At 41.3% G+C, this 27,343-nt stretch overlaps 1 protein-coding gene across 5 annotated transcripts in view; it reads right to left on the minus strand.

Moving 5' to 3' along the window:
* The window catches only part of Pkhd1 (PKHD1 ciliary IPT domain containing fibrocystin/polyductin), a 438,845-nt gene that overhangs the window by 358,075 nt on the left and 53,427 nt on the right, over positions 1-27,343 (minus strand). For all 5 annotated transcript variants that reach the window (XM_050124099.1, XM_050124100.1, XM_050124101.1 and 2 more), the window contains exons 23-33: positions 26,855-26,982; positions 24,264-24,448; positions 23,195-23,317; positions 21,754-21,859; positions 21,052-21,327; positions 15,985-16,115; positions 12,692-12,827; positions 7,370-7,565; positions 6,703-6,770; positions 3,833-5,434; positions 1,467-1,610 (exon numbers count right to left, since the gene is read on the minus strand). In XM_050124099.1, the coding sequence (XP_049980056.1) occupies positions 1,467-1,610; positions 3,833-5,434; positions 6,703-6,770; positions 7,370-7,565; positions 12,692-12,827; positions 15,985-16,115; positions 21,052-21,327; positions 21,754-21,859; positions 23,195-23,317; positions 24,264-24,448; positions 26,855-26,982 (3,095 nt within the window). The remainder of the gene's footprint in view (positions 1-1,466; positions 1,611-3,832; positions 5,435-6,702; positions 6,771-7,369; positions 7,566-12,691; positions 12,828-15,984; positions 16,116-21,051; positions 21,328-21,753; positions 21,860-23,194; positions 23,318-24,263; positions 24,449-26,854; positions 26,983-27,343) is intronic.

Below are 27,343 nucleotides of genomic sequence, written 5' to 3' on the forward strand. Positions count from 1 at the left end.
GCAAAACACTCACTGCCAGAAAATAAAAATAAATGAAACTCTACACCAAAATTAAAGCCTACAAAGTAATCATTGCTTCATTCCCACTGTTACCTAACTCTTTTGTTTAATTTTACAATAGAGAAATTTTGCACGCACTCTGGGTGGACATTGTTTGGTGCATCGGAGGAGTAGCCACAGATCAGATAGTGATAAAACAGCTTTTGCACCTTAGGTTTCTTACTGTGGAGTTGGTCTCCCCTTCCTCGCGCTCAGCTTATATACCTGATGGTAACAGAAAACTGCCCCTGCAGTGGTAAACTAGGATTTTCTTCGTATTCCCTTCTTTACTCTTCTCTCCCTCCCTCTCCCCTTCCTCCTCCCCCTTTCTTCCTGCCTAAGATGCAGTATAATTCACCATCATAATAGAATCACATCCCGTAGAATTATTGCCCAAATTCAGGTGGAATTCCACATCCACCACTTTATAGATCTAAGACCATATTCAAATTTCAGGGGGAAAGATGTAGGAAGGGAGACATGAACTAAACCAACACAGAGAGAGCATAGCGTATCTGTCCATGCTGAAGGACACAGTGTGATTGCCAAAGTGCAAAGGCTTAGCACACGGGAATACACAAACAGAACACTCATCAGACTTAACTGAGGCTCTCTCAAAAGCAGCATGGCCCTGTGATAATAAAGTCATTTCATCCTGTGGGGAGTTTCCCCTTGAAGCTCAACAGCCAGTGACCACAAGTTATGAAGCCTCAATCTTTGCACACTCCTCCCTCCCTCCATAAAGACAGGGTTATGCAATTTACATGATGGCCATCTCTTAAAGCATTGTGCTATCATGGCTTTAACTCAGCATTGAGGGAAAAGAGAACAATGTGACTAGCAAGTCTTGCCTAAAAGAATCAAGGAGCTGAGTACAAAACCAGTATTCAAGAGCTGCCCAATGAGAAGGCTGTTAGCAGTCTTTTGTCTATGCATGTGTGTTCTATGCATGTACGTGGTATATGTGTGTGTGTCAATGTGTGTACATGTGTATAGGATGGTATACTCTTCTAGCTGTATGCACGCAAATACGTGTGGAGGCCAGCAGTGGGCTACAGGTGTCTTCTTCTCTCTCTACTTTATTTTGGGGGGCAGGTTAATTGAAGCTAGGGCTCACCTCTCAGTCAGAGTGCCTACCCAGCAAGTTCTGGGGATCCACCTGTCTCTGCACCTCTGCCCACTGTGGAGTCATAGTCACAAACCGCTATGGCCAGCTTCATCATGGGGGGCAGAAGTTCTGAACACGAGCCCTCTTCTTACACGGCCAGCAATTTACCCACTACGCTATCTCCTTGGGCCCTGGCATCTACAATTTTTGGTAGAAAAAAGAAAATTCTATTTCCAGCTGTCGTCAATACAATACTAAAACAGAAACAGAAAAATCCAAAGACTATGATCTTCACATAAATGTGTGGTCTTTTGCTCACCATCCAGGGGCAGAACCAGGCAGCTGAAGGCAGACACTGTTGCATTACCCAAGACTTGGCACGGAGCACCACACACAGCAGCTGAGATCTTCCCTGGAGAAAATCCTGCTCCGAACACATGCAAAAGACTTCCACCCAGGCAGCCTTCAGAGACAAAATCCCAAGCTCGTTATTTAGGAGGCAAATCTTGCACACAAAGCGTAACCTTCACTTTCTCACTGTGCAATTTTCTCAACCCCTACAGAAGGTGTATAACTGATCCCAGCATCTCCAGGTTCTCTGCTTGGCTCTCATCTGCAGCTTGCTGTTCTATTGAGAGCTTTTAAAAAATTTTAGTCACTTTGTTTAAACAACTAATTTTCTATACAAAAATTTATTTCTATACAAAAAGAACATAAAATGGAAACAAAAGTTTAAGTTCCCACAACCACCTAAGAGAATCTCCAGAGAAATCCATGTATCATAAAGTTTCTGTGACTCATTACCAAACACGCCTTCTGTGTCTGTCCCTGTGTGTATGTGTGAGTGTGTAATGCATGTATACAGTATATTAATGCCTGCATAGATACAGTATATTAAAAGGGGTCATTATGTACATATTATCTTGAAACTCTGTTATTTACTTAAAATTACAGCACAGGTATCTTTCTAAACCATAGATCCTGTAACATTTTGATAGATAACTGAATCTCATTATACAATTTTTCTCAGTGTGAAAAATTAATATCTAAAACCACCAAAGAATTCTCTGTTTTCATCACTATTGATGGGTATTACAGTAAAAACATATTTTAAGGTTTTGGGGTTGGAAAAAACAGTCCAGATAGCTGGGACACTTAGAGAGGAGGAGCTTCAGTCTCCCCTGCCCTCATCCCACTGGAGGGATGGAGGTCCTTCTAGAAGCACCTGCTGTCTCCTGCTGTAGGTGCTTTTAACAGTGCTCATTCACCCTAAAAATCATGATGTCTCGGGGAGTAGGGAGAGGAGCTAATGATCTATCCAGCCCAAACCCTTTATAAGCAAGGAAGCCAAATCTTAGAAGAAACAGAGCTATGCTAGCTCCACTAACCACTGCCTCAAACACAGACCCTGACCCCATCAGCACCCCACTCAACTGAAGTGTCTTATGGGTGTCACCCCTCCAATTTGGGTTGAATGATTTCCTTTATGTTCTTTTTTTTTTTTACTTACAAACAGACTTAAGCTATCTCAGCAGAGTAAGTGAATAGAGACCTTACAGGGGAAAAAAAATTAACTAGACAAATGTCAGTGTCCCTGAAAGGAAATATAAAACTGGGGGCCACAGAGATGCTTCAGTGGTTCAGAGCACTCGGTCCTCTTCAAGAGGACCTGAATTTGGTTGCAGCGCTCACAATGAGCGGCTCACAGATGCCTATAACACCAGTTCCTAGAGATCTGGTGCCCTGTTCTGGCCTCCATGGGTACCTTGAGTACATGTGATGTACATATATGCACTCAGGCATACATGCATGCGCATGGAATAGAAAAAAAATATCTTTTAACTGTAACCAGCACACTTGTACTATGCCACTGGCACATTATTAGTGGAGTAGAAATTCATCTGTAAACTGTTACAAAGTGGCAAAAATTAATCCTGTTAAATATGTTTTAAATAATACAAATCAGCAGCAAAAAATGTGATGTCTTGAAATTTGCAGGTAAATGGATGGATCTAGAAAACAACATATTGAGTGAGGTAAGCCAGACCCAGAAAGGCAAATATAATAAGTACTTACTCATAAGTGGCTTGTAGACATAAAGCAAAGAAAAGCAGCCCACAAATCTCAATCCCAGAGAACCTAGACAACAATGAGGACCCTAAGAGAGACATACAAGGATCTAATCTATAGGGGAAGTAGAAAAAGACAAGATCTCCTAAGTAAATTGGAAACACGGGGATCATGGGAGAGGGTAGTAAGGGAGGGGAGAAGTAGGGAGGGCAGTGAAGAAAAAATGTATAGCTCAATAAAAACAATTTTAAAAAATAAAAATATAATACAAATCAGCATATGTCTAAAATAGGTGAATATATTTATATAATAAAATAAAGAGCTTTAGCAAATTATACTATTAAATTTAAAACACATGTCCAGTGAAGTTGATGCATTAAAGAAAAATACAATCAAATACTTAGGGAATATGTGAAATTTCCCTGATGGAAAATGAAGATAGATCAACAAAATGTCACAAAAACTGGCTTGAAGAAGAAGCTGTAGCTACAAGAAGTCTCCCAGCTTTTTGTTCCTGCTACCCTATAGTGGCGTTGGTACTCTCCTTTCTAAAACTGACAGGAACAGTTAATTCGCTTTATATAGAGTGTATTCTATCTTGTCTTCTCTACTTACCAAAGTTCTTAGTCACTGAGGTCACAGTCACTCTCTGCTCCAGAATGAGAGCCGAAGAGGCCCAGCCTCTGCAGTGATCATAGCCCGTGACAGGATACTCCCCAGCAGGAAGTAAAGGAACCATGCACCGGAGAACTGTACGGTTCCCAGAGACATCCATGCATGGTGACTTCCCGATGAAAATGACAACATTTGCAGCCCCTGAGATCTGGGCGACTGCAAAGGTTAAGATGTCATGACTCCGTGAAACAGAGAGCAGTTCCGGAGTAAAGACACTGCTGTAACCAATGAGTCCCGCGTGGCACAAAACTCCATCCACCTCTACTTCCAGGGCCACAGAGCCACTTCCTGCAGGAATGATGCACTGGATGAGCTCATAACTGATGATGACTGTGAGACAAGCCCTCTGGCCAACATAGACAAATGTAGCATTCCGTCCCCTAAGAGCTGTGCCTTTTATGGTCAAGAGATTTCCACCGTGGGTGCTGTAATTCTTAGGAAAATAGTCAAACACCTGAGGCGGAATGAAGAAGTTTCTAGAAACACTATCCAGGCAAGCATAACCAGTGTGTGTATGAACAGCTGACAGGTAATGGAGCCCTGGGGTCAAGTCACTCATCTGGCAAGCCACGTGGCTGGTATTGAAGAAAGTTGTGTGGCAAGGAAGCTGATCATCCACAAACACTGTTGGTGCAGCATCAGTGGTGCCTAACCATTGGCATCTCATCAGCACCGTGGTTACAGAACCATTGAGCCTTGCAGTCAAGACATCCACAGTAGGCGTCGCTTCTTCCTGCAGGAAGAGTGTACAGTTCCCTGCACACTTGCTGGCCAGCCCATTGACCACAACTGTGACATTTAGAGCAAACGACACTGCAGAAAAGTGGTCGCCCACCAATTTGGTCTGGCATAGGACTGTGTGGCCTCTCAAACTCAAAATCACACAAGCAAAAGGGCCTGAAAGGTCAACATGAACTGACTTCCTTCTTGAATTGAAGGCCATGCCCTTCACAGTGAGTACAGTCCCACCACACACAGAACCACGTGTTGGGAAGATGGCCGTTATCCGCGGTGACAACTCAAATTTCTGGGGCACTGCAGACATATTGGCAAACCCCATCCACTTGTGACGAACTCGGAGAGGATAGACTCCTGCTTCCAAACTGTAGAGAGGAAAGGAGCACCCAGACAAGCTCATGTTCTCGACAAAAGATTGCACTTCAAGGTCACATTTCAAGGTTCCAAAAAGAATGGCTGAGTCAGAAAGGTTGTTTCCTTCCACATAGAACCGCAGGCTGTCGTTCGTGAGTTCTTCCCACAGAGCAGTGACCACTGGTGTTGTTGCGGCTTCATACATGAAGGTAAAGCCCTTCCCCACCAAGGCTGGACCATGGACGAAAGAAGTGTTGCCGACCCAGATCTCCACGGAAGCAGAGACACTGAGAACATCTGCCACAGGTGACAGTGCAGCTGGAGGAGTCTCACACCAGATATTCATGTCAGTTAAGGTCACGATATCGCAAGTCTGGTTGTCCACAAGTATCCAAATCAGAGCTGGGTCTCTGCCGAGTCCTATTCCTGCAATGCTGAGGATGGTTCCACCTAAAGTTTAAACAAGGATGATACAAAATTAAAAGCAGTATTCTGGCCAGCAGAAAGGCTCAGCAGCTAAATGCCTCTGCAGCCAAGTCTGATAACCAGAGGTCAGTTCCTGAAGAGGACCCATATGGTGAAAGGAGAGAACTGAACTCTGACCTCTTCATGCCTGCTGGAATGTGCTCAGAGAAACAGACACACACACACACACACACACAAAAACACAAAAAAAAAAAAAAAAATAAAAAAAAATACACATAAATACACATAAAAACACATACACATAGACACACACATAAAAGCTAATATTCCAATTAGGAACCGCACCCCCTGTACAGATCTGATGCAATGAAGTGGAAAGCGGTATGTGTAAATTTCATCCTCCTCCTGGCTAAATTTGCGATCCTTTTGGTCAGTGCTCAGACAGGACAAAATTCACATAGCAGCAAAGCAGTTCAAATTGTTTTGTAAGAATAGTTTTAAAACTTTATTTATTTTTATGTTACATGTACGGGCATGTTGCCTGCATGTATGTCTGTGTACCACTGTATCCTGTGCCCGTGGAGGCCAGAGAGGACCTGACAGATGCTCCGAAACTGGAGTTACCGACCCATGTGAGCTGGGAACTGAGCCAAGGCCTCTCTGCAGGAGCAACAGGTGATCTTAATCACAACCATCAAACCCCAAGAGGGATACTTTCTAGTGTTTAAGGCAAAATTTTAGAATACCTTTGGATGTCTCAGAAGGCTATTCTACTCTCTACTAATATGCGAATGAAAAATCCAATTCTTTCATTTTCTTTTCATCTGTTACACTATCTGGCAGAACACTCTACATTGCTATTACTCTTCACTACGCTGTGTTTCTGTCTTTCTCCTTTGTCTTGCATCCTTAGAGGACAGCGAAGAGACTGAGGCTCCCCCTCCTCTCCTCGCACATACAGTATCTAAAACACTACTGCAGAAGGCTGGCCTGTCCCTTCCTAACACCTGCTTGAGTGTAGTATCCACTGGATGCTTCAACATTTCCTGTAGAAATAAAAGCCAGCCAGCCCTCTCTCCTTTTCATTCTCTTATTTCTGGAACTCACAGAGCTGAAGTCCCACAACTCTTCCCACCTCATGAAAGAGCAGTGATCGTCTGAGAACGATGGGAAATATCTCTCCCTAATACCTGCAGCCCTGCCCTCACCAGCCCATTAGTTCAGGGACAAAATCTGAATATTCAGTAAACCAACTTGCTGGACATACAACGTGTGACGTAGGAACCACTCACCCAGAAGAGACCCAGAGCAAGGCTCCACGCTGAAAACTTCAGTGAGGTATTGGATGTGGAGATCAACCCTAGAGAAAACAGTCCATTAGAAAATACCCTGGAGATGAGCAGAACAGAATGGAGACACGCTTGTAAAGGGGGGAGCAAGTGACAGTGATTCTGATCAAAGAGAAAAGACAGTGGAGGGACGGGTGGGGCGCTGTCCTGGGAAAGTCTCAGGGGCGACATCAGTCACACACAGGTTAGATACATTCTAGATGAAGGAGAGAGAACTTCTAGAGAAAATCTAGAGTGATTCAGGGGTACAGGGGAGATGAAGGTGAGGCAGGAGGCATAGTGAATTCAGTTATCACAAATTATTTGTCCAAAGCACCAGACACAGTCTTATTAAAGTGCTCCACCACAGGCTTGCCTTCTTTAGGCAGAGGCCCACCCATCCCCACCTCCACTAAATCCCAGTTCCCCTTTCCCCACACAAGGAAGACAACATTTCTCATCTGTTGGTCTAAGGAGTGAACCGCCCACAAGGCTTCGAGAGTCATTCATATGTTTATAATTCTCAGACCCTCATCACTTCACTTTACAGGGAACAAAGAAGACACCCAACTCAAGATGGACGATGCCAAGTGAATTGCTGATCACCAAACAGACCCCCAGTCAACCTTACCCCTGGGCATGAATGCTGACTCCATTGATAAAGACTGAAATCGTGTGAATGCCAGTCGGCAGTGGGGGCAGCAGCACCTCCAGTCCCCAAGCTGTCTGTGTGAGGACCTGAGCAGAGGTGTTCTGCACACGGATTTGTACATCCAGATCAGTGAAGCTCATCAGCCTTGCCATCCCAAGGAACAGGATCTCGCCACCTGTATCAAGAAGACTATATTTACTTCTGGACCTGGGACCTCAACCACTTTGTCTTTTATGATTAAATAAAGTCAGCGCTATACGTAAGTCTCTAAGAATTTTAACAGCTCCCCTTTTTCTCATGAAATTTCTAACAAATCCTTAAACAGAGCAACAGTCTAAGACCTCAAGGGCATCAATGTTGCAAAATTGAGACACTTATGCTGACTTTGATCCCTGGAAAAACAAATTAAGTAATTTGGAGGGTCAATTGCCTTCATTACCTACAAAACAATGCCCTGTGTTCCCTCCTTTAGCTACTACTTTTGTGCTAAGAAAAGTAAAAAATTTACATCTCCGAGATGTACTGCACGATTCCAACAGGTCATCTACTTACGTGTGATGGGCATTACCCCATGTGATCCTCCCCCTGAGTCCTAGCTTGCTTTATGACCCTAAGATAAAACACTGGCCAAAGCCAATGTGGGGAGAAAAGGGTTTCTTGGCCTCATAGGTCACAGTGAACCATCAAGAGAAGCTAAGAGATCTCAATACAGGAACTGAAGCAGAGGCCATGGAACATTGCTGCTTTATTTGCTGTCCCTGGCTTATTCCTTTCCTATATGCCCTCGGTCCATCCTAGGGATGCCACCACCCACAACTGCCTGAGCCCTCCTATATCAGTTGTCTATTAATGCAATGCCTCACAGAAGATTAAAGAGAAGACTTGGTGGCTAAGAGAACTTGCTGCTCTTACAGAGGACCTGGGTTTGGTTCTTAGCATATATATGGTGATTTACAACTATCCATCACTCCAGTTCCAGGAAATCTGACCTCCATGGGTGCCAGGGACACATGTGGTACCCATACATATATGCAGACAAAATACTCACATGCATAAAATAAAATAAATAAATCTAAATAGGAATTTTAAAGAAAATGTGTCTCACACACGCTCACAGGGCAAACTGATCTGGCAACTCTTCATCTGAAGCTCCATATTCCAGGTGATTTTAGGTTTGCATCAATTTGCAGCTGAATTTAATTATGATCCATTGTGCCAGTGAAATACAGCTAGCATTTTAAAGTTGAGGAAACCTTAGTCATCAAAGTGTCATAGCTAAGTAGTGAAAAAGGCAAAACCCTGCACTCCTATCTCTGCTCTGTAGTGCAATGGTCTTCTGCTACTATCAGCAACTCTGCTTTTTTTTTATTTTAAAGAAAAGTGTATATCATAAACACTTACCTCAACTCTTTCTAATTGAGATGTGTATTAAGTCCATGACAAAGGTGCTATGGGACACAAAAAGGCTTGTATAGACTTCACTGTCAAATAACTGTCAAAACTTGTAAATAAACTGACAAAATTGTGTCGGTATGAGGTAGGCGAGGTGGCTCAGAGGGAAAGTCATTGCCACCAAACCAGATGGCCTGAGTGTGTTCCCTAGGATCCAAATGGTAAAAGGAGAGAACCAATTCCATAGGTTGTTCTCTGAACTACACACTAACACACATGTGTGCGCACACACACACAAGTTTATTTAAAACCATGGGGATTTTGTAATTTTAAGTAGAAGACACACTATAAGAGTCAATTAACAGGCAGTACTATTCAAACTAGAATGTTCTTCTTCAAAGAATCACCCTAATTATTCAAATAAGAACATAAGGAGAGGCTGAGTTATTGAGCAATATGGTACTTCCGATTCAATTGGTAGATACAATCTCAAAGAGAGTGAGTGAAGTGGGGACTTAATATTTAATTCTTAAAATTTTACACCTTGGTCTCAAGTCTTGTGTACCACATTATCTTTTAATCATTCAGTGGCTTGCAGGAAATGGCAGCAGCTAGCTGGTTTTTAGGAAGAAAGGTATGTGCAGACACAGGTACATGTCTGGAAAAGAAACCGAGATGGTGATGTCTGTCTGCCTGATCATCAGAAAAGCTAATCATCAGGGAATCTACATTCCTTGGAAACATCCATAGGTGTGCAAGAAATGGAAGGATAGGACTGGGTTAAACAGAAAAAGGGGAAATGATTTGGGAGTGATTTCTTACTAATAAAGAAACTGCCTCGGCCCTCATAGGACAGAAAATTAGGTAGGCGGAGTAGACAGAAGAGAATGCTGGGAAAAAGAAGCTGAGTCAGTGAGTAGCCATGATACTCCCACTCCAGACAGAAGCAGGTTAAGATCCTCACTGGTAAGCAAGCTCATGGGCTACACAGAATATTAAAAATGGGTTAAAAAAATATGTAAGAGCTAGCCAATAAGAAGCTGGACCTAGCTGGGCCAGGCAGTGTTTGAAAGAATACAGTTTCCGTGTAATTATTTCTGGGCATAAGCTAGCCATGCAGGCGGCAGGGTGCCGGGGACACAGCCCCGTCACTTCTTATTTCAACAGGGGCTATTGTTCATACTTAGAGAATAAACAAACATGCAAGAAGGACAAACTCAGTCTGCAGACAACCAGAGCCTTAATGAAAGCCAGTTATGTACCCAGTAGCAGAAACAGAAATGCATGCCTCTGCCTCACACTCCCCAGTGCACCCCCAGTTTGAAACAGAGCACCATAAAGGTCCATTAACCACAAGCACCTCAGAGTCAATGCAGTGATCCCAAGTAGAGGACACCACAGCTAATTAGATGAGACTGGAAGAGATTGCCTGTCTCAGCCAGGGTTTCTACTGCTGCGACCGAAACACCATGAGCAAAAGCAGCTTGCAAAGGAAAGGGTTTCTTTCTTCTTACAACTCCCAGGTCATACTCTACCAATCAGGGAACTCAAGCAGGAACCTGGAAACAGGAACTGAAGCAGGGACTATTGGTGTGGGAGAATGGCCTGTATTCTGAAATTATATTTTAAATAAACACTGATTGGCCAGTAGCTAGGCAGGAAGTATGAGCAGGACAACCAGACAGGAAGTACAGGTGGGTCAATGAGAACAGGAGAATTCTGAAAAGAAGGAAGCCCATTTCTCTGCAGTCTTGACCAGACCACAGAAGAAGCAAGATGTGAGCCACATGGTTAATATAGACAAGAATAATGGGCTAATAATGGGCTATATAAGTTATAAGAGTTAATAAGAAGCCTGAGATAATGGGACAATCAGTTTATAACTAATGTAGACCTCTGTGTGATTTCTTTGGGACTTAACAATTGCGGGAACTGGGCAGGACAGAAAACCTCAATCAACAGACTAAGGACAGTTCCTGCTTGCTGACCGACTCCTCATTACTTGCTCAGCCTGCTTTCTTATACATTCAAGGACCACCTGCCCAGAAATGGCACTTCCCAAGGTAAACTGGGTTGTCCCCATCCATCATTAATCAGACAATACTCCACTGAGTAGCCTATAGAACAGTCTTATGAAGGCATTTTCTCAATTAAGATTCCTATAGTGATATTTTGCTTGTGAGCTAACAAATAAAACTTGCCTGAAGATCAGAGTGCAGAACTAAGCCATAAAGAGTTCTTACCTCTCCCAATGCACAGGCCAAAGGGGTGATCCTGTCTATATGAATCTTCAGACTGCATCTAAGCTCCTGTGTCTCCCCCCTTAAATTCTTTTCTCTGTCCAGCCATATCATTCCAGTGTCTACTTCCATAATGCTGGGATTAAAGGCATATAATCCCAAGTGGTGGGATCTCCTCTGTGTGAATTTTGTTTCTCTTTAAGACAGACTCAGTCCTGTTGTACAGAGCAGCCTTGAACTCAGAGATCTGCCCGCCTCTGTCTCCCAAGTGCTAGGATTAAAGGTGTGTGCCACCATTGCTTGGCCTCAGTGGCTAACTAGTAATTTAGCTCTGCATTCTGATATTCAGGCAAGCTTTATTTGTTAGATTACAAACAAAATCACAATAACACCACAGATTCCTTCTTCTTAGATGTGTCTACATTTCTGTCAAGTTTACAAAAACCAACCAGCACACTACTAAAAAGAGAAAAGTGGACATGGTGATGCTTTATTCAAGTTCTTGAATGTTACTGCCTCATTTGGGACTTAAGCCTTGACATTTTCATTAATAAAATGATGCCAAATTTTTTCCCATACAGTTTTTGGAAAAATTAACTTAGAAATTCTAAAAAATAACTTAGGTATATGTAGAATCAGGCTCTCTCTCTCTCTCTCTCTCTCTCTCTCACACACACACACACACACACACACACACATCTTACCTTCACATTCTTCCTCACTTCTCCATCCTCCTTACTTCTTCCTGTGTTCCCAATCTATACCTTGAAATCCAGTGAGTTTAACAGATTTCAAAGGGGGCCAAGAAAAAAGACAGCGGTGTAACACTAGCCCAAAACAGGCTTATTTGGCTAGTGTGATGGCAAGTTCCTCAGGATAAAAGAACAACCAAATCAAAGCATGTATGAAAAAGCCTTGCCAGGAGCCATGTCAGAGGAGCAGCAGATCGCAGTTGACTTCAGGGTGTCAGCCTACCAGGAGGTGAATCCCTGATGGATGAAACTTGGATAGACAAGGCCCCAAGACCACAGACTCCAGGATGTCTTTTGCTTCTGCTGGGCCTTCACACGTTTGCTTCTGCCATCTTTCTCTGGTATCTGGTATGGTGTGAATGGGTGTGAGGAGATCCCACTGCCTGTATATTCGTCTATCTCATGGAAACATCCCATTCTACTGGGGATTGTTACCTGAGGATTATTATGAAGATGATTTCTTTCTAAGATTTACTGTCTAATTGATGGTAATTATAATGTTAGTACAAATTAGCTGCTCAATAAATATTTATTGAATACTAATATAACATTCACATCATTTTTATAAGAAAATAGTCCCATTTCTACAGAGAAGAAATCAGATATAAGATTAATTTTTGACAGGTAACCTGATTTTTTATTTATAAAAGATTTTTTATTTATAAAAGATCTTTCATCTATATTACAATAAGCTGAATCCAGTATGTATATCTGCAATCATAACACTCAAAAGGGTGTAACAAGTATTATGAGTTTAAGGTCATACAAATAGAGTTTTCAGGAACTGGAGTAAATAGGAAGACAATGCCTCAAATAAATAAATAAAATCATAAATAAAAATCCACAGTCTATTCACTGACTTTTAATAGGATCAAAACTCTACAGAAAAGAACAGCTGGAGGTAACATGAATTTTACCTGCTATGCTGCTTCTGTTTCTGCTCAAAGACACAACCACTGGATTTAAAGAGGAGACATAAGTAAATGCTCTGGGAAGAACTGCAGAGTGCTCTCCAGTGACCACGGTCACATTCACAGTGTATCCATCTTTCCCCTGAAAAGCAATTTTTAAATTCAAATCTTAGCTGGATTTGGGGGTAAAGAAGAGCTCTAAGCATAATCAGTATAAATAAATAAATAAATAGATAGATAGATGATAGATAGATAGATAGATAGATAGATAGATAGATAGATAGATAATATAAAAATGCTGATCATGGTATATAGTTTCTGCAGAGAGGCAAGAACTTAGACAAATGCAGTACTGAATAGTATAGGCTGTGCCCTGAACGGTAAGTAAGAGAAATCTGCACTTAACACATTAATTGTTTCTGGGCCATTGGGTGTTTCTGGAGTGTCTATACTCAGCTAAACTATCCATCATGTGAGAGAGTAGTTTCAGACATGTAAAATGCTCAGAAATTTTCCTCCTATGTTGTCTTTTGTAAGATGCAACTTAAGGCTTTTGGTATCCCAGATAAATAATAACCAAGTGAAGGAGACACCACTCTTAGCCCCTCAAGGCTCCAGATACATGGAGAAAAGTGTGGTAGAAGGAATGCAGGAGTCAAAGGATGGAGACGGGTTCTGTGAAATGCTGGCTTCTACACACATGGTCTGATCATTGCATTCTTGAACTCACGGTAGCTGTGGTTACCCCACAAGACATAGGTAAAACAACACTCCAGAATGATGGGGAAGTGGTTCAGAAGGACTGTATCCCAACTGAGGCCCTACCAGCAGTTACTGACTGCTGGAGAACATAGCTGTCACTTTCTTTTGTGGTGTAGTCACTGGTAAGTAAACCCCCATTCAATGCTCATTCAAGAAACCCTAATGAAACTCAATGAATCTTTAAAGAAAAGGGAGGAACTTGGAAAGAAAGAATCCAGAGGAAGTAGAATGGAGTCAAGGAAGGGCGGTAGTGGAAGAACATCATCAAAATACATTATATCCATGTATAAAATTGTCACAGAAGAGGAAACAGTGAACCTACTAGTAAGAGAAAACAAGGAACAAAATAGAATCTACAGAATAGAAGTCTAGATAAGTCTAACCTAGATCAAAGCAAGAACTAAGTTTCAGTAAAAAGAATAAAGGAATGAGGAAGTTCACTTAAAACATGGGGTTCCCTACTGCCCCTCCTCTCCTTCCCATGGTATCCTATTACCCAGTGCTAACAGAGGTCTCCTGAGTACCAAAGTCAACACAGGCCCCCAAATTTCCAGGTAGGCTGCCCAACCACCCAGAGTCTGCCCAGCCTATTCTCAATCACCCCACCCAACCCTGTCACCATATTCCAGTACCCAACCTGGTAGAGAACCCCCAGCTGAACCAGACGCCACGTTGGCTGCCAGAACTCCAACCCCTAACTCCAGTAGAAATGTCCTGCTCAACCAGAGCCATCCCAGCCAAAAGAAGTCCAGCCCACAAATTAAGAGGAGACCCTCTATTCAACCACAGGCTGCTCCAACCAGAAGATGAGAAAGAAAACAGTAGCCAAGGAACAAAACACCAATCTAACAAACATAAAAATGATTATAGACACCAAGACCTATAATCCTCCCCAACCCAGATGCGTAGACACCAGTACAAGAACACAACCAACAACAGCCAAGACAATATGTCACCGTAAGAATCCAGCTATCCTACTATAGCAAGCCCTGAATATTCCAACACAGCTGAAGCATAAGAAAACAACCTTAAAACATTTTTTATGAAGATGATAGAAGTTCTTAAAGAGGAAATGGATAAGTCCCTTAATAAAAATCAAGGAAAACACAAAGAAAAAATGGAAGGAATAAATAAATCCCTTTTAAAAATCCAAGAAAAAAATTAAGAGCTGAAGAAAATGAATAAAACCTGGTCAAGACCTGAAAATATAAACAGAAGAAATAAGAAAACACAAACAGAGGAGATTTTGGAAATAAAAATTTAGGTAAGTGAACAGAAACTACAGACATATGCATCACGAACAGAATACTAGAGACAGAAGAGAGAATCTCAGGCACTGAAGATGCAGTAGAAGAAATAGATACAATGGCCAAAGAAAATCTTAAATCTAAAAATTCTTGACAAAAAATATCCAGGAAATCTGGAACACTAAGAAAAGACCATACCTAAGAATAATAGAAATAGAGGAAAGAGAAGAAGCCCATCACAAAAACACAGAAAAATATTTTCAATATAAATATAGAAGATAAATTTCCTAGCCTAAAGAAGGACATGCCTACTAAGGTACAAGAAGTTTATAGAATAGCCAAATAGATTGAAACAGAAAAGAAAGCCCCTTTGCCACATGATAATCAAAACACTAAACCTACAGAACTAAAAAAGAATAATAAAAGAAGCAAGGGTAAAAGGAGCATATTAAAGGCAGACCTATTAGAATGGCACCTGACTTCTCAGTGGAGACTCTAAAAGCCAAAAGGACCTGGACAGATAGATGTTATTCAGACTCTAAGAGACCACAGACCCAGACCACTGTATCCAGCCAAACCTTCTATCACCATGGATGAACAAAATATATTCCATGATAAAAACAATATCTGTCCACAAATCCAGCCCTACAATGGTTACGAGAAGAAAAACTCCAACCCAAGAAGGTAAACTATAACCTTGGAAAAATAAAATAAATAATCTCAGAAACAGCAGAAACCATAATAACTGGTCCAACTTGAGACCCACACCAGAGGGAACTAATGCCTGACACTACATAGAGGGTGGGCAGTGCAGAGACTCAGGATAGAATCAAACAGCCAAACAAGACTTGTAAAAAATTCAATGAAATGATTACTTTACTCATAGATTGGTGCCTAGTCCAATTGTCATCAGAGAGTTAACATCCACCCACAAGCAAAGACACTCAGTCAAACACTAGGTGGAGCCAGGGAAACCTCCACAGGAGAGGAGAAGGAAGGATTATAAGAATCAGAGGGATCAAGGACACCAGGAGAACATGGCCCACAGAACCAACTAAGCAGGACTCGAAGGGGATCACCAATTAGGATGCTTGAGTTGCATTATTACATAAGGAATTAACTGAAATTAATCACAACACAAGCACAGGGTTTTATCTTTTTTTTTAATAGCAAAACATACAATAGAAAAAACTAGCACATTGTTATCGTGGAAAAAAGCTCAGATTAGTTACTTTAGTTTGCACAAGGGATGTGATAAAATTCGCACAGGACAACAAGGTATCTCCTTACCCTGGGTGGGACTTTGCACCGAATTTGTTGTGAATTGCTGCTAATGGCATCAATGGCACACGACTGAGTTCCAAAGAGCACCAGACTTGTACCTTTCAAATGGCAACCTCGGATGGTAACCCACAGTCCTCCTGTAATGAAAGCAGCACCTTTACACGTATATAACCGTGTAGGCAGATCGAAGGTAATTACAGGAAAAATTAAAATGAAGTTGAAATAGGAAACTCTTTAGTCAAGACACAAGGCAATGCTCAAACTGCAGGAAAAGACTGAATTGAAGTGTAGAAACACAGAGAGGAAGAAATGGTGACCAGAGGACGGAGAGAGTAGCGAGGCATTGTGGAGACCTTTATGAATAAAATATAAGGATATAGCCAGGAGTCAAAGAAGCAGGTAGTATCTGCAAACATTGTCTGACCTAAATTCTAAATATCATTCTTGCCCATTCCGTAAAGCGTATTCGTTCCCAAGAAGCAACGAGTGAGAGCATGACGGTAGAAATAGCAAGAGGGCAGAGCCAGGGCCTGGAGATCATTTTTAGCATTGGCCCTAAGCTCAGCTGTCCTCGTTTTCATTTTCCTTCAAGAATAGCCTTTCCAACCTGGAGAGCCAATACCACACAAAGCAGATTTTAGTCACCATAGCAGGACATAATGACGAATATTGTCTGCCTCTGCCATCAGGAATTCTCTGCAGGCTACTACCAGTTAGCCACAAAGGCCACCATGTCCTATCTATAGGCCAGAACAGTGATATGGCCCTCCCAACATCACAGCACACTTCCCTAGTTTAGCTAATGCTAAATAAAAAGCTCGCTTTTTTTGTTTGTCCTCATCTGGTGGGGGAGGCTTGTTTCAGGTTCTTTGCTTTGCTATGGAGCCTTTCTATGATGCTTGAATTTTTGGGCTCAAATGGTTCCTTGCCTCAGTCTCCCATGTACCTGGGACTATAGACATACACTATCATATATGGCTAGAAACGCAGTCATTGTTGATGAGAAGAATAAGTCTGCTCTGCAGGAAGAGAGTGGGAAAAGACATCAAATAGAAACTCAGGTCTCCTGAGATTATGTGGGGCTGCAAAGGCAAGAGGGAAGCAAAACAAAGAGAGGGAACTTCCACAACACAACCAAAACCTTTGGGACTGGTGCGACTTAGTGAACTAACACCTGAAGTTCAGTGGGTAGCTTGCTCTGAAGAGTCAGAGCAAGACTACCTGAGACTTCTAAGGTAGAGAAAGAAGTGGGAGGAAAGGTCAATATACGAAAGCAACACAGTAAGGATACAGCATCTATAAATAAACTTGACAAAAAAACATTGAGGGAAATTTTAAAATGCCGCTGAAGGCCTTAACGGATGGATTAAATTAAAACTGAAAAAAGTTAGCATAAATTGGTCAAAAGAATAAGTATCATTTCTCTGAATTAAACATAAAGGCATAGATATGACTCCAATAAAATTAGTGGGATGTTTGTATAAATTAGACAAGATGAGGACTGTAAAGTTCAGGTAAAAGTGAACAAGAAAAACCAGAAAATAATAATTCAGAAATAAGAGTAAAGAGGTGTTCTGAAAACACACACACACATACAGACACACACACACACACAAAACCTGTTTGAAATCCAACAGGATAAAAATGGGAAATAGCACATGCTTAGATCGAGCAGACAGAATGAGCAGCCTGGAAGTCAACTTCCAGAAGCAAGTCTACAGGGCATGAAGGGTATGTGGCTTCACTCCAGCAAAACATAGATTATTTATTGAGTAAATAAAATAAGAGAATAGCATGAATAAAGATAAAACCTGAATTCTTGACTCCCATTTTTTACCCAAAGCAAATTTCAAATAAAATATTTGGACATAAAGAGAGAAAATGGGGAAAGAATGGAAGGAAACCTAAAATCTTATTTTCACACAACTTCAGAGAAGCCCACTCTGAGTGTTTTACAATCTCTAAAGATATAAAGGTCAAACACATTTTACTACACAAAATTATTTATTAATCATAGAAATACAAAAAATAGTCAAATACATTAAATATTTTCAAGTTCTTAATATCAAAAAAGAACAATAATCAAATTTGGAAAGAAAGATTGAGATGAACAAACTTCCCAGAAAGGAAGCTATAACATCTTCTAAGCCATGGAAATTCAATATCTCTTAAAATAAATATGACTTAAAACAATACTGAATTATTTTTCATCTATAAGATATTAAACATCAAAAAATTAAAAAATATATTAGTAAGATGTAGGCAATAGATATTCATACCTATATGTAAAAAATTGTAGAAACTTTAACGACTATTTTTTATACTTACCACTATTATATTTTAATTCCAATTTTTCATGCATGAATGTGGTGTGCATGAGTGGATACAAATGTTCATGCATGTGGGTACAGATACATGTATGTGCACAGACATGTGGAGTCCAGAGATTGATGTCAAGAGTCATTTTCCTTTCCTTAGCTCTTTCACCTTATTTACTGAAGCAAGGTCTCCCAATAAAGCTCAGAGCTCATTGATAAGCTAGCTTTATTAGCCAGCTTGCTCTACCAATCCAATTTCTGTCTTCTGGTTGGAGTCATATACAGGACACTTGCTCATCTGATATTTGCATGGGCTTCCTGGGGTCCAAATTATGCATAGCAAGCACTTTAACACTGAGAAATCTCTCCAGGAATATATGTTAAATTTTTAAGTGTATTTAAACCCGTGGCCCAGAAATTCCTCTAGCAAATGCTAATGAGCCCCCTAGCCCAACAAAGTCCTCCTTCCCGCTTCACTCCCTCCCCTTAATATTTTTGCTCTACATCTTTACTACTACCTATCCAAGATCATAATTTTATTTTTAATTTAATATTTATTTTTATTTACAGTATCACAGCATTGAGTATTGATGCATAATGAAAGCTAAATAAATTCTCATTATGATTTTGTCAATGGTGGTTGTGAGAAATCATAGCGGTGGTAAGATTTCACCATTTTCATTTGAAAATGTGTGCTTCACAAGGATTCACTGCCTAAGAAGGCAACTCTATCTTAGCCCAAAAGTGAATTAATGGTGTGTAAGAAAAGTCAAGATTGTCCTCAAACATTTCTTTTGAGAATGCTTGAGAAGGGATAAGTGATGACTTTGAGTATTACAGATCTCATTTTTATATTTATTCATTCTGTACTCTGCTCTTATTTAAATTTCTTTTTAACAGGCCTTGCCTGGTTCTCTTTAAATCCCTAAAGCAGGGTTTCACACACTAGACTATTCATAAAGACGTTGAGGATTCTATTAAAATACAGATTGACACCGGAGGTCCAGAAGACCGCACTTCTAACAAGCTCCCGGTTGATAAAGATACTGCTTGCCCAGGGCCACACTTGAAGCACTAAGGTCACCAGCACCCAGCATGGTACTGTGTACAGGGAGTGATGAGCATTTATGGACACTGTATAGGTGACAGGACCAGGAGATGGGTTCACTGGGAAAGCCTAATGCAATAACGAAGAAAGCAACAGCAAGAACCTCTCTCAGATCCCACCTTTCAGCCTTAAAAAGTTACTTGATAAACATCTGAAATCATCCCTTCTTAGAGCATCGTGCCTTTTGCTAAAATGTAGGAGGACAATGGATGATGCTCCAAGCCCTTCAAGTCTTCACTGTTTACATATGATACGCTTCCTGACAGGGATGTTCATAACTTTTCAGTCCTCCTGGAACTGGGTTTTTACACTGAGTGTTCATCATTCTTGTTTTAAAACCATAAGTCTTGCATTCTGAGAGCGCTGTCAACTCCAAACTAAGAAGTGCAAATTACTCTACATAGGGCAAGTAGCTTACTGAGCCTCCTGCTTGCCTGAAAGAAGTCTGCTATCTAGCAGTGCGACCTGAGCTGGGAAAGTAACTCTGTAAGATCAAACCTCTAACAAATCTAGTCAGAAGGATGCAAAAAACCCTAAACTCAAGGCAATACTTCATGGGATAATGAGGAATATGGTCTTTCGCTCTGAGTAAAACATGTATTGTTGCTCCCTCCTGACATCAATGAAAAGACTTTGCTATTTTGTGTGGACCTGAGAAGGGGTAGGCCTGCTGATTCACTCACCCAAGGCAAAACAGAATTAGAAGCAAACATGTCCTTTGAGCAATGGTTCTGTCTAGAGCATACCACTTTAAACTGTATTCTGAGCTACAGGCTTCTGGCCACCAGAATCAACAATGACAAAATACAAATCACCAAGAAAAGGAACTGTGCATTGCATTCTACAATGTTAATACATTAGCAAACTGAGTCTGGGTATTTTTGAACCTGTTATAATCCAGCTGGAGTTTTCCCTAAACTATAGAGTCCTTCAGAAAGTAACAATTCTTGGAAAGATCTCTACTCTCCTATGGACCTGAAATCCAATCCTTGGTTCTGATGTTGACAAGACCCACTATTCTCTAGACTTGAACTATGCAAACAGTAGTTGGCTTTGAATACTAGCCAAGTTTCCAAGAATACTAGAGAAGGTTGTAAAATAAAAACTACGTAAAACGTTCCTAGTGAGTGGGCATACTTGCCAAACACGGATATTCAACATGAGTGTTGCCATCTATTGACCTGTTTACTCTCGAAGAAAGCTAGGCAAGCTACAAATGAGGCATCCTCAGGCTTCTAAAGGCAAGGCAGCCTAGCACAGAGAACCTGTTAAATGCTGACACACCCAGCACTCTCTTTTGTGCCTTGGCTCCACCCCTTCCTTATGAAGCCTCAAGCAAGACACATTTTCCCTAGTACTAGCAATGTCTCATTTAGCATCTTGAAGTTTTTCAGATGAATGACCATCCAAGTGACTCCATGGTCTAGTGTGTCACACCATCAGCCAAATTCTCATCTCATCTTAATGTGCCAGGCAAGTCCATTTCAGAGCTTAAAAGAAGCTTTACTTGAAGAAATGTCTAGGAAACAAAAAGCTATGAATCTTAATAAGTATAGAATGTATCATGCTTTGGGCCGAGATTTGTGCATATGAACAAGAACTGTCACTTCAGAGAACAGGTACACAGCGGAGGCCCGCCCACATTACCTATCTCTGCAACCGTAGCAGGCTCCACAGCATCCAGCCTGGGTTCCACATACAGGAAGAGGCTTTCTCCACTGGCATTAACAGCAAGCCCTGAAGGTCTCACCAGCATCAAAATCGGATGCACTCCAACTGGTAGCAGGTCCAGCTCACAGACCACATTTGTTTCATTTGAGAAAATAACTTCACATCTTGTTTGGTTCACTGTAACCTGCAAGGACTGGGCATCTCTAGGGAAACCAGTTCCAGTCAAATAAACCAGTAGGTTGACGTCACATCCTAAAAGAGGCGGGCAGGGGAATTCATACGTCAAATCAGTGTTGACACTCCATTCGAGAGCTCTCACTCCAACACCAGATGCTTGCTCTCTTTCAGCTTCCTCTCCCAAAACTGGAGGAGTGGACTAATGGCTGAGACAACTGCATTCATTATTCTGTCTACAGTCCCCACCTTCAACCTCCTCAGACTAGCAATGAAATGCCATAACTTCATACAAGTAAATCACCCAATAATAATATAAAGGAAGTTCAGACTGAAGGACTAATAATAATCACACACATATATTTAAATAAGAAATGACATCCCTGAATGGACCAAACATGCATCTTCCATTGCATCCACATCTCCTGAAAATGATGATGCTCCTACCCTCTACATGGCCTCTGCTAAAAATCACTGATTCTAAGATTCATATCTAGAGCCTACCAGGGGAATGCCACACATAATCCACACTGGGAGTTGACTCTTGCAGGTACTGGAAAGAGCAGGAGCCTGAACAATGGGCTGGAACGTCATTCACGTGCACAGCCACCTGAGGGAGGGAGGTGAGAGAATTAAGAGAAAATGTATGGACTTAAGGAACACAAGGGCAGTCGCAAAGGACTTGTGAGCATTTCCTAAATTAAAATGTCTTTATGATTCATACATTCTCATTTCCTCTTTTCTATTTTCTCAACCAAAGTTCTTATACAAAAATGAATGGCTCAAAACATATTATACTTTCTCAAAGTTGTGGAAATGCTGAGATCCATTTGTGCAAATAAATATATTAATATACGGCTTTCTGAAATAGTGTCCTTTTTGGGATTCCTGGTCTCGCCTTGAACTTCGAGGCTCTGTGACTCTTCCAGACACCTATATTGTACATGACTGAATAGGATAAATTGTTTTTCAAATGTGTCCTCTTTCATCTGGTAAGTAAATTCATGAACTTGGATATTTTTGTTCCTAGGCCTGCACATCATGAAAACAACCTTTCCCCCCCGCTAGTACAAACTATTAGGCACTGTTCTTCTGCCTTCCTTGCAGACCAAAGTGTATTTCTACATTTGGTCTGAAGTTGTTTCTGTCCTAGATGATAAGTTCAGACTCTACAGCTCTCCTTTCCTGTAAAACTAAATGAATACTAACTCAGTTGGAATGCTACCTCAAATAATGTTTAAAATTGGGGAGGGAGGATAAAAGATACGACTTGATCGACTTGATCAATTCTGTAGGATTTTTTTAAGTGGGCTAGAGGCGCAGCCACATCATGTAAGTTCTCTGTAAGAGGAAGGGCATACTTGAACGGCATGGGTGACAAAGAGCCCTTCAGTCTTATTTGTAATGATTTATTTTCAAAAGATAAAAATAAGGATCGGGCACAGCAAGATGGCTCAACTGATTAAGGCACTTGCCACCCAACCCTGATGACCTAAGTTCAATCCCTGGAACCCACGTAAAATGAAAGAAAAGAACCAACTCCATAAAGTTATCCTCTGGCTTCCACATGCATGCCCAGTCATATGCTCTCCTACCCCAACCTGCACACACATCATACACATACAACAACAACAACAATAATAAATAATAATAAATTTTAAAAATAATAATAATTATATTTAATCATTCTCAGTTTGAATAATTAATAATTAGTTATACGTATTTAGCTATATGGGCCCTCTGTTTTTGTACAATAATAGCATCAATAGTTATAAAGACCATAATTGCTTGCAAAGCAATTACGTTTTCATAGTACTTTGGAAACACTGTGGAAGCAATCCAAATGAAAAAAAAAATGAGTCACAGAAGTTGAACCATTTGGCTTTCAGTGCAAACAAGCGAAGAATTTGAAATATGCTTGGTGCTAGTGGCCCAACACTCTCACCTGAGTTTGCTGGTTGGCAGTTGCCAACATGTCTCCGAAGATGGGTCCAAGGAAAACTCCACCATCATATACCACAAGAGCAATTACAACAGGATTCACTCCAGTGAGATTTTGATCTGAGACCTGAGATAGTTACATTTCTGATCAATTCTTTCATGGAAAAAAAATCTCATCTTGAGGGAAACAAATGAGTTTTTATTCCACATTCTGTTTGAAATACTCTCATAGCTTGAATTGATAAACAATTTTAGTCTAAGAGTTAGTTCCAGGACACCTAGGGCTGTTACACAGAGAAAATTTGTCTAGAAACCTAATAGTTAAAATAAATAAAAAGTTGCTAATAAAAGGTAAACATGGGCTACCTGTTTGTGAGAGGAGTTGTCAAGCAGAAGCACACACACTCAAATAAGAATAATTTAAGTTTTGAGATATTTTGCTTCTATGTGCCTCTTTTTATATTAGCTGTAATCTAAATATTAAAATAAAATGTAAGAACATAGTACTTTGAGATCAGCACAAACATTTTCATTCTTCCTCCATCTCACTCCAGGATTTCACTTGAGAAACCACTTATCTGACAGTGCCATAAAGCTTGGATAAAATTTCATCTCGGGCTTCATTTTATAATAAGCAAGTGCTTGATGATCATTCGATTATTTTTTAAAACACTACATATGCAAGAGCATCTGCTTTTGTCATTATCCAAAGACAGAAAATCCTTTTCTAAATTCCCTTATGCCATGCCATCTGCCTCATGATGATCAAGTCGATCACATCTGTTTGAATTCTCCACAAACAGCTGTGGAAAACTATGTGGTGGACACTGACCAGCAGCTCCTCCCTCTGCCTTAAATTAGGGAAGGAAGCACTGGGTTTAATACGATGATATCTGAGATGTAAAATTCAGGTTGAAACTTTCTGATGAAAGATATAAAACCCCTTTGCTATAATATGGCAACAAATAACAATAATAATAATAATCTATATCCATTTTTATTCATATAATCCTATATTTCTTTACAAAATTTCTCCATCAAATCTATACCACAAAATGTTTGATTATACCTACCCTGATAAAATTGGGCAAATCCCCAATCTGAGTAGTCCAAGAAAGAGTCCAGACATGTTCATAGCAGGAGTTTAGCTCCTTAGTCACAGTGATGTCACTGACATTGAGGTATCCAGATGTGGACGCGTCAGCATTGTCCTGCAATAGCTTGTGAAGCTGTCTGGAAGACATGTGCACCGGCACATCTGTGAGCCAAGAGTTTGCAGAAAACATGATGTCAGTGGATAGAAGAAAATAAACACCAGGATCACGCTAAACTTTCAGAATCAAAATATATCACAAGAGAACCTTTACCCGACTTAAGATCATGTTTTTTCCCCAGAAGTAGACGCCTATTTTTTTACACTGAGATGCTTCCTTCAGTGTCATTTATCACATGGCAAACAGTGACTGTGCTATGTCAGACAAGACAGTCTCAGCTATCAACTGAACACACACGCTCCAGACACCTTTGTGATGGCTGAAAGTCTAATTAAATGTTGGCTTTTTCTTGGAAAATTTTAGCTGGTCCTGTGAACAGAGAAATCTTGGCCACCTTTCACAGGGAGTAGGGGCGGCGTATAGCAGCTGACACCCATAAAACGTAGGCAACACAGCTGAGGAATGTTGGCACTTCTCTTTGCTCTCTCTATTAGAATCTCCTCTAAGCCCAGCCACCTGCTTCCCCGCTCCGCATCCCCACGGAGAAATAACAAATCTCTGTGCTTCACACTTTACCCAAAGTTTCCATTTCATTAGCTGGTCCCAACAGCACCGCGAGGTGGGCCATTTAGGGCACCTCCATGCCTACCTGAGGGATGAAGAAAATGAACCCTAACGGTATTCAAAAGCTTGCCAAGCCAGGGAGGCAGGTTTGGATTAAAATTCAGGCTGCCGTCCACCTGCTCCAGAGCCTTCCTCTTGAATGCCACGCTGCCCTGAAGGGTTAATAAAGTGCCACTGTGTTTCACAAGGCCAACAGCGGTCCCATAATTAAAAAGCATTGCTCTACATTTGCACATAATTGGGGGTCTGTACTCATTTCAAAAAGTTGGGCTAAGGCTGGCTTCCCTCGGTGACTCTGCCGGCAGTAATGTGACAAGCATCAGGTTGTATCTGATAGCAGGAAAGGACCTCTGCAGATAAGCTCTCATTTGTGAGAAGCAGAGCCTGGTGGTGGTTCATGCCATAGAGACAAAGGCGCTGTGGACACTGGCCCATTTACCAGGCTCCAGTAACCAAGGTGTCTTCAGCTTTTTCTATGCTATCCCATTATAGTCAAAATGCCCCTATGTGCCTCTCACCCAGGAAGAGCCTTTCTCAGGAAAAAAAAAAAAAGATTTGGGAAGTATCACCTACGCACACAGCTTTCCTAAATGCCTCTGAGCCTTGCTTCTGAAGCCACGCACTTCTGCCAGTATTTATCAATAAGATTATTGAACAATATTGCTGTCTCTTCTCATATTCTGTGCTTTGTTAAAAGTCTATATTATCGAAGCTCTTAAAGCACTGTGCTAATTGTGTCCATAATCTCAAACTTGGGTGACTGCTAAATGCTTAATAGCAAAATGATTGCCACTACATTTAACTCTGAAGACACGGGTACAAGGAGCTTTGGGCTAGGAAATGTCAGAGAGAGGATGAATTTGAACCTGAAATACCCAGGTTCACATCTAGACCCTGTCATCGATTATTTTTAAGAACTTCAGGGAAGCTTCAGTGTGGCTGGCTGAATCCCAACCCCCACAATAAAAAAGCGATGTGACCGTGTCCTCTTAACCCTTTGCAAGGCCAAAGAATAAATGTTATCTCATGTTGACAGAAGACATGGTCAAGTTGAAGATGTGAGGGGAAGAGTTTATCATGAATCGTGCAGTAAATTCTTGTGGATCCTTCAAGACCAAGGCAGAGGAGGTTTTGAGACAAAGGAAAAACAGGCCATGACCACAGACACAGGGTAAAGCATCGCAGCTTCACTTGAGGATTGGCAGCATCAGCCGGGACTAAGGAGGACAGCCAACACATTATCCCCTAGGGCACGGACAGTCGGGGCCCTACTCACACCTTCACATGGGGCTTCAGACTCCAGAACTAAGAACAAAACCTCCATAGCTCTAAGTCTCCAAGTTGTGATAATTCTCGGGAAGCCAATTCGCTCACTTTCCTCATCTACAAATTGAGAAGGCTGGAATTGAACAATCCATCCCTTCTCAGGTCTGTAATCTTAAAACAGTCATTTCGGACCTGTCACCTTAACTGTGGAACTCCCAGTCTGATGTTTACCTTATGTATCCCCAGCATGGACATGAGAATCTTTGTACCCTTGCCGTGTGAGCACATTCCGCACCTTCAGCCAAGAGTCTTTAAGATAACAGCACACTTGGGCATGGTTTCTTATACTATAAATGCAGCTGCAAAGCGTGTGCTCGCTCCCTTGTTTCTCACTTCCAGATACTAGACTCTGTTCCTATTCCCCGTTTGTGCAGAGGACTGTTATCTAGGACAGTGATCTGTAAGTCTCCCCTAAGTAAATAACCCTTTATTATTCATGATTCTGAACTAGTGTGGGATTATTTTGTGACTTCTGCCACCATACTCTAGTAGCCCCTTACCAGGTATCACTGTATCAAAGAGTTGGAGGAAGAAGTGTCCTCCTAAAGGCGGGCTGGTCCTCTGGAGTCTCTGTGCTGTCACCTCAATCAGTTCAGATCCTTCTCCTGTCCCCTCAGCGGACACATAGCTGCAGCACATCAAAAGCAAAGTGTTAGCCACCACAGTCGTTAGAATGTGTGATGCCGACAAAACCCAGCTATTTACAAAGATGCCTCACTCCTATGCTTCTATGCTTTGAGGTCAACATCGCAACTACTGGATGCCCTTTTCCCACCACAGCAGGATCAGTGTGGTATAAATCGAAGGTTCCTTAAAAACATGATATTAACATTGATCCTGCGAATACAGGGGTCCAGAGCAACAAGCAATTATGCCACCCCCATTTCTGGCTCAGAGAAGAGATGGCTGTCTAGAGCCTCATTTGCATACTCCGGGTCAATGTGCCCTGGTCCCTCAGTGTCTCCCCAGCACACTGCTGCTGGAGCATC

The sequence above is a fragment of the Alexandromys fortis genome, unplaced genomic scaffold, assembly GCF_014885135.2.
Source record: "Alexandromys fortis isolate MF-2015 unplaced genomic scaffold, M_Fortis_MF-2015_v1.1 scaffold_207, whole genome shotgun sequence".
NCBI lineage: Eukaryota > Metazoa > Chordata > Mammalia > Rodentia > Cricetidae > Alexandromys > Alexandromys fortis.